The 8,127-nt window shown below is 22.1% G+C and overlaps 1 protein-coding gene across 10 annotated transcripts in view; it reads right to left on the bottom strand.

Annotated features, from left to right (window-relative positions):
• Positions 1-3,209: 3,209 nt before the first annotated feature.
• Positions 3,210-8,127, bottom strand: part of LOC122849935 (potassium voltage-gated channel subfamily H member 7) — a 46,319-nt gene continuing 41,401 nt past the window's right edge. For 4 of the 10 annotated variants that reach the window (XM_044148861.1, XM_044148863.1, XM_044148867.1 and 1 more), the window contains 3 exons: positions 7,745-8,111; positions 6,315-6,623; positions 3,211-5,987 (listed from right to left, as the gene is read on the bottom strand). In XM_044148861.1, coding sequence (XP_044004796.1) covers positions 5,660-5,987; positions 6,315-6,623; positions 7,745-8,111 — 1,004 coding nt within the window. In that variant the 3' untranslated portion in view covers positions 3,211-5,659. Of the gene's footprint in view, positions 5,988-6,314; positions 6,624-7,744; positions 8,112-8,127 lie in introns of all 10 variants that reach the window. The other 6 variants (XM_044148862.1, XM_044148870.1, XM_044148864.1 and 3 more) reach the window with 4 other exon arrangements.

Genomic DNA, 8,127 nt, shown 5'->3' with positions numbered 1-8,127 from the left:
ATTTTGTGCCGGTGTTAACGAAGAAAATTATAAAAAAAAAAAAAAAATGGTTTACCTTTTCGGAGAGTTTCAAAGGGCTTTTTTTTTCTTTTTTGCAAAAAAAAAAAAAATATATCTATATATTGAAACTATATGTATCGGCATATAACAAATAAATAATTTTTTTGTTTTTTTTTTTTCAAAAAGAAAAGTGTAAAGCTATCTCAAATTTACTCTTTTTTTCAGTAGTCAAAAAAAAATTAAAAGCTTTTATTTTTTTTTTTTCTTTTTATTGTAAAAATGTTTGAAAATTTTTTTTTTTATTTTGTTCGTCAATGAAGTAAATAAATTTTACATCAAGTATTATTTCGTCATGCTTGATTCTTTGTATAATATTTTTTTTTTTCCATTTTGGCATAGTCAGGGTTAAAAAGAAAAAAAATCAATGTGAAAGAAGCGCGAATCCTTTGACGAGATTGAAAAAAAAAAATTGAAACTGAATCGAGAATTACTGTGAGCAATTTAATTCTCACGCTGTTCTGATGATCCTTGTGATCAGTTAAACAAAAAAAAAACAATTTATAAAAAACATTATTTTATTTACTAACATTATTTAAAAAATATATTTTTCATTTATTATAATTTACACAGTAAAATTAATATAGTTTTATTAATTTTTTGAACAATAAAAATTCAAAATTCCATTCAAACTATATCTCTAAAAAAATTCAAAGAAAAAAAAATGAAAAAACTAATTCTTCAACAACAAAAAATACAAAATCATATTGAAAAAAAAAAAACAAAAAAAGTAATTATAAATCTTTAAAGTAAACGGTTGAATTTTTGATTAAAGGTCCAGGAGAGAAAAAAAATGAATGAAAAATTTGATGAATGAAATAAAAATAAGAAATAATAAATCAAGTAGTCTTGTGAATATCAGACGGTCAGTAACACTCACTGAAAAATCATATTTATTTAACACCATCGCATATTGTATACTCAAATAAAATTAAGTATATATCCTTGAGTTTGACTGCGGTGGGTCCGAAACATTATCGATATTTTATCCTTTTTAAATCAAACATTGATTCAATATATTGATTTAATTTTATATCAACAATTGCTCATCTTTATTATATATATTTTACAAATGCAAATACAAAAAAAAAAAATAATATTTATACACAAACTAGTAGCTGCTACTGTGCACTGCTGAATATAATGAACAAAAAAAAATTATTAATAATAATTATAAATTTGTTTTAATTTAAAATTAATATAAAGAAAAAAAAAAAAATACAATTAAGGTGACTTGCTGTTATTTGTTTTAAATATATCTATTAATTTTTTTCCTCTTTTTATTTATTCATTAATATTTTTTTATTTATAAAAAATTGACTTAAAAATTAAATATTTAAAAAATATATATTTTAATATTGCATGTTGTTTTTGTTGTTGTTTTTTTTTAAATTCATTTTATCTTATTTTATTGAGGGTATATATATTTTTAAATGTGTGTGTGTATAAATTTAATATTTAAAGTACGCTTATTTATTGGGTGTTAATATGGCAAATGAAGAATGCATGTTTCACACCTGCAACATAGTATGTATTAACCAGCAATATATATAAACCGGTAGCTTTTTAAATTAAACGATGACGATGCGACCTTTGAATATCGGCATTAAAAAGATAATAATATCCTTTTTAGTTCTTTGATCAATTAAATTGCCGCAGACTCCCTAAAATAAAATTAAAAATATAAATTTATCTATTTAATTTATTTTTTTTTTTTTGTATTAAATTTTCCAACTGCAGTCATTTCATTTATTTATTTTGTTTTTTAAATATATACTATCTTTTTCATTCGACAACTTTTTTCATATTTTTATTTATATTTATTTATATTTTTTTTTTGTTTAAACTTTTTTTATTTTCACTTGGCAGCACGAGGGCGTGGGATATTGTCAGCTTGATCTCTGGTGCTTAAACAATATTATTTTTTTATTTTTATATTATTTTCACCGAATGACTTGGCAACAATATCTCATTAACCGAGGCAATATTTTTGTAAAATTGAATTTTTCGTTGAGAAATTAAAATCCCACGTCATCGAAGCTGCTTCATATATGATTTTGCTTTTTTGTTAATTAAATTTTAACCAAAAAATGCCGAAATATAATTTAAACTAAATTATCAATTAACTATTTTATATATATATTTTTTTTTTCAACAATATACTAGCTACTCTATAGAGTATAAATTTATAAATATATTTATTTATATTTTTTATTTTTATAAATAAATAAAATTACTGATTTTTACGCTCCGGGATATCTCAACAAGTGTCCATATATATTTATGGAATTATTATTTAACTTAACAATAAGGTGTATCTCAGTAGTCACTATGTTTTTCAATAAAAAATATTAAAATACAACAACAGATGTGTAGAGTTATGATGAAAACGTCCTCGAGATGACCCTGAAGAATTTTTCTATCAATTTTATTTATTTAAAAAAAAATTTATTACAACCTCAGCACGACTCAATTCATTTGACAGTAACACTTTAGTTTTTAAATTTATTATTTGCTTCATTGCTTGACCGATTATTATACAAAAAATAAAAAAATACTAATTTATATAAAATAAAATAAAAAAGACTTATAAAATATATATAAAATGTCAAATAATAATTTTAACTCAATAAATTAAATATTTTCCAATGTGAGCTTTGAATAAGTTGATATACATAAATATAATTAAAAATAATATAGTAGTAGGATTGACGTTGAATTTGAAAAAAAAAGAAAAAAATATTAAATAAGGATTTTAAAAATAAAATAAATACGAGGGTTGTTAAAATTTAATTTTTTTTTTTCTTTTTTTCATATGTGAATTGTATTACATATATTTATATTGTGTTGGTGATTTGAGACCGGACACAGGTGGGCGTCGGCTTGGTTATTTGTAATTTGAAACTTCATTTTAATAAATTTTTTTGATTTTTTTCAAAATTTTTTAATTTAAAAATAATATAAAAAAAAAAAAAAAAACAAAATTTTATTAAAATTACAAATTTTTTGCTATTTTTAGAAATAGATATATTTTAAAATGATTTAATTTTTTAGCAATGATTTTGATATAAATAAATATAAAAAAAAATTTACTTTTTTAAATGTTAGATTTTTTGTTGTTATTTTTAATATTTAAAATTTATATCAGACAATTGAGTTGCGACATGAAAAACATCTAAATATCTACAGGAATAATTATGTATTTTTTCTACAACTAATAACACTTTTAAAAATTCATTTTTCTTTTTTTTTTTGTATCTTTAATTAATGTGTTTACAAATCTGTGCGCTCGTCGTGTAATCGTACAATATTTTACATATATTTTCGAGGCAATTTTACATAAAATTTTAAATATGTATACACAATCGACGAGAATCAAAAGAAATTATTTATATGAATTAGGAAAATGGTAAGGAAATATTTGGGATTGTTTTTTAATTAATTTTAATTAAAGGAATATTCGCACTTATATACAATAATCTCGACCTTATTAATATAATTATTTCGAAAAAACAAAAAAAATAACAAATAAGCTTAACAATTAGCATATTGGTTTTTTTTTTTTTTAATAATAATAATGTGATTTTGTTTTTTATTTAATTATTTCAATATTGTTTTTTTTTTTTAATTATTTTACAACGAAACGCGCATTCATCGTGACTACTTCCATCTTTCATGATGACCTTCGGTAATTTATTTATTAATTAATTTGTCGTTAATATTTTTTTAATTTATTTTTATATAAAAAGTAGTCACGATAGAAATCTCGTGACACAGCCTCGGAAATAAAACGGACAAATCCGCATGGATATTCGAGTCCCCGCTTTTGGACTTGAATATTTTTTAAATATTTTAATTACATAATAATTTAATTATTTATTTTTTAAAGCTATTTATTTATATCTTTTTTTTTTTTTTTTTTTGTTGTTTGCTTAAATTTGTATTAATCACAATTTTTTATATTTTAATATTTGCGAGATGAGTTTTGACGCGCATAAATGTATTTTTTTTTTTTAGTGGGTCTCTCGAGTGATGTGTTTTTTAATTTAGCAAAATTATTAATTTTTTTTAATTTCATTGTTTGTGACGAACCGAAGAATGAAGTGATTGAAAATTTATAAAGTGATTGTATTTTTGACTAGTAACGATAAGAAGAGGCTGTTATTAATTATTTATCTATTTTTTGTATTTTTATTTTTTGTGGTTTTTATCAAGTGCAATTTTAGGAGATTTTAAAAATAAATATATTTTCTAATATTAAATAAATTTAAATTATCATTTATGTAATAATAATAATATTCTTATTTTCTTGTCAGTCATTATTATTTTTCTTTTAATTTTTATCTGACAATTTTCTTCTTTTTTCATTCTAATTATCATTTTTCAATGCATAGCTTTAAAATAACGTGCAATTTGTTTCTCTTTTTCTATCCAACAATAATACATAAAAAATAAAAAAATTTAATAATTAATAATTTGTTTTTTAAACATATTTATAATTAGTAAAATTCAATGGCTTTTTTTTTCAAATTTATATTGAAATTATTATTCGTGCACGGTTAAAATTTATTAAATGATTTTTATATTTTAATAATAATAATATTGATTTACATTTTTATTTATTTATCAAGTCAATAGTTAATTTTTTTGACAGAATAAAAAAGCACAAAGAAGAACGATAAAAAATCGGTTTTTTTTATTCGACAAAAATTAAATTATCTCTCAATTATCGTAAGCATACAATAAACATAATTAATAATTTTTTCAAAATGAAGCTAAATTGTCATTTATTAATGATTTTTTTGTTCTTTTAATTATCACGTTAATCGTAATTGGTATAAAATTATCATAACATTGCAATGATTTTTGTTAAATATAATTTTTAAATTTATTATTGTTTTTTTTTTTTAAATATTAATTTAAACAAATTATTATTAACTTTTGTATAATTTTTTAAACAGGATCGACATATTGCATATAATAATTTTGTATAATATTGCATACAGGCATTATCGTTGAACTTTTTTTTTTATTATCAATTAAATTGCCAAATGTATATATTTATTTATTAATATTTATATATTTTTTTTTCAATGAAAAAAAAATTCTTAATAATTGATGTGTTACTTTATCATCATCCCCTTGTTTCAATTTGCCTCATTCTTATCGATATGTTACTCCATATATTGTTTTTATATTTTTTCATTCAAATTGATATATGAATTAATTTTAATATATTTTCAGTCACTTATGAGCTGAATAATTATAATTGATTGACTATTTTTATAAATTAATTTTTCTTCAAATAACAAATTAATTTAAACAAAAAAAATAAAATAAAATCAACAAATGGACGTGAATATTTGATTTTTATTATTTAATTTTTTTTTTAAATAAACATTTTTTGTTTTCAACAAAAAAATTTATATGAAAAAAAAAAAAAAAATAAATCAATCAAAAGCACAGCCAATAGTGAATTTCAAATGAATTATTATTTATTCTTGTTTATTCATTGTTTCCCATAATTTATTAATATTTCATTGTAATTAATTATCGGGTTGTATCAATGACCCACTATTATTTAAATATAATTTGTTTCTATTTAAGCATCATGATCTTGATCAAGTTCATCAAGTGATTCAAGCCTTGCAATTGGTGCTTCATTTATTGTAAATTCCCATGAAATATCATCACTTGCTTGTCGTGTTGGTTCTGGTCTTTGTCCATCTAATTGATTATTATTATTATTATTATTATTACTAATATTATTATTATTATTATTATGTGGCTGTGGACTCATTTTTTGTGGTTGTGGACTAGTACTATCTTCTTTTCGTAAATCTAAACTTCGTGTTTCATTAACAGTTATTGCACAACTACTCCAAGGATCATCTGTTTCAGCCTCTGAACGTTTATTAAATGAACTGTAACTAACAAATATTTTTATTTATAATTTTCCATCAATAAAATTAATACTAGAAAATATTATTAATCAAATGAGACATAACAATTTGACAAACAAATTAAACAAAAAACTGTATAAATTTTAGGAAATATTTTTAGTTTTTTTATGGATAAATGGAAAATAAAAAATATATAAAATTTAGCAGGACTAATACAAAGCTAGGACAAGCACAACATATAAGCAAAGCACCAAGTAAAATATAAATTGTTGAAATGGAGATGATGAATAAAAATACAGATAAATTAAAACAAACAAACGATCATCAAGTTGGACAGCTAATATGAGTCCTTACCCAGATCTAAATTCACCACGTCTAAATGCTGCTGGTTGACTGTGCCATCCAGCATGCAATTGTGGCTGTTGTTGTTGTTGTTGTTGTTGATGTTGATGATGATGAAGATGATGATGATGTGTATGATGATAATGCGATGCTAATTGTGGTACAATTAGTTCAACTGGTTGACTTTGTGAACGTGTTGGTGCAAGTCTATTTGTACCATTTAGAGCACTTTGCAAGGCAGTGGCAAGAGCCGATGTGTCCGATGTTAGTGTCAGTCGTGATGTACCAGATGAACCGGATGTTGGATCTCTGCTTGTTTGCCTAGTTCCATCATTAAAATATATATATATATTTTCAATGATAATATTACTTAATTACGTTGCTAAATATATTTTTTTTTAAATTTTTTATTATAAATTTTTCAAATTATTTATGAAGCACCGCATATCCAGTTACTCGAGCAAGCTGGTGTAATTATTAATTACATTATACATAGGGTGATGGATGCACCGCTAAGTTATTTAAAAATAAAAAATTATATAACTAGAGAAAATTAGTTTAAATAATGTTAGTATATTATTTATATCGCGAATGGTGCTACGTGTTGTTGTTTATTTATTGTTTTATTTTTAAATCAGCATTGTTTGTTTGTTTTGATAACCTGAGAGTGAAGTAAAGTAGAAGAATATAGTCAGTCATACCAGGCACTACTACTTGTATCATATATTTGTGAAAAATAAAAATTAAATTGCATTAAACAAAGTGATTACAAACAAGATAAATCTACAGTCAAGATGCTTGAAGTATTTTGCAACATTCCAATGTTACACGTGGCACCATCCCCCAATTGTTAAAGCAAAAAAAAAAATTATTATAAATTAAACCTAATTATATTATATATAATTAATAATTTTAATTAAAAATCATACAACCTAAATAATTAATAGCTTTTAATTAATAATAAAATTAAACTGTTTATTAAATCAGTTTTTTTTTTTTTTTCATTTATTATCAATCAACAATTTGATAACTGATATTTTGTTGATTTAAAAAAAAAAAAAAATAATGTAATATCTTGATTTTTTATCATTGTTTTTAGTTTTTTTTTTTTTTCTATTGAAATTTTCACCTTCTATACTGATCCAACTTATCCAAAACAAAACGCGCCGAAATCATATGCAATTGATCCAGCGATTTGGATAGAAAGCTTTTGATGATGAAAATAAGAAGAAAAAAAAGGAAAAAAAAAAAAAAAATAACATAAAAACATCGATTACTTGGTCAGCGTTATTGCAGGATTAAGGATAATAATAATAATTTGTTTTTTAAAATAAAAAAATTAAATATAATTAATAATAATATAATAATAATTTTCAGATGATAATAATTTTTTCTGTACATGAATTATATTTATTTTAAAATTATTAGAATAAAATTCTTACCGAAATATACTGTGTGATGCACTGGATTGTATTTTATTATTATTTCCATTTGTTGATGTTGTTACTGGCAATGTTGATGATTGTGGTTCACTTGCTGAACGTTGTGTTAGAGCTGGTGGTCTTATTGAACGTGTTGCTGTTGTTGTTGGTGTTGTTGTTGTTGTTATAAGAGCTGCTGGTGCTGTACCAGGTAGTATATCTAAACCTGAGCTTTCTTTTGATGTTTCTAATGATTGTTGTAAAAGTGCCAATATTAATCTAATATCACCAGTCATTGTACGTTCTAATGATGATACTTGTTTTGATAAATCATCTATTCTAATATTTATTTCATCGAGTGGCCGTCCTGGACCACTTTGAAAGTCTCCTACAATCATATAAAA

Source organism: Aphidius gifuensis, linkage group LG2 (genome assembly GCF_014905175.1).
Source record: "Aphidius gifuensis isolate YNYX2018 linkage group LG2, ASM1490517v1, whole genome shotgun sequence".
NCBI classification, from domain to species: Eukaryota; Metazoa; Arthropoda; class Insecta; order Hymenoptera; family Braconidae; genus Aphidius; species Aphidius gifuensis.
The sequence above is the reverse complement of the archived record's forward strand: the minus strand, read 5'-3'. Positions and strand labels throughout refer to the sequence as shown.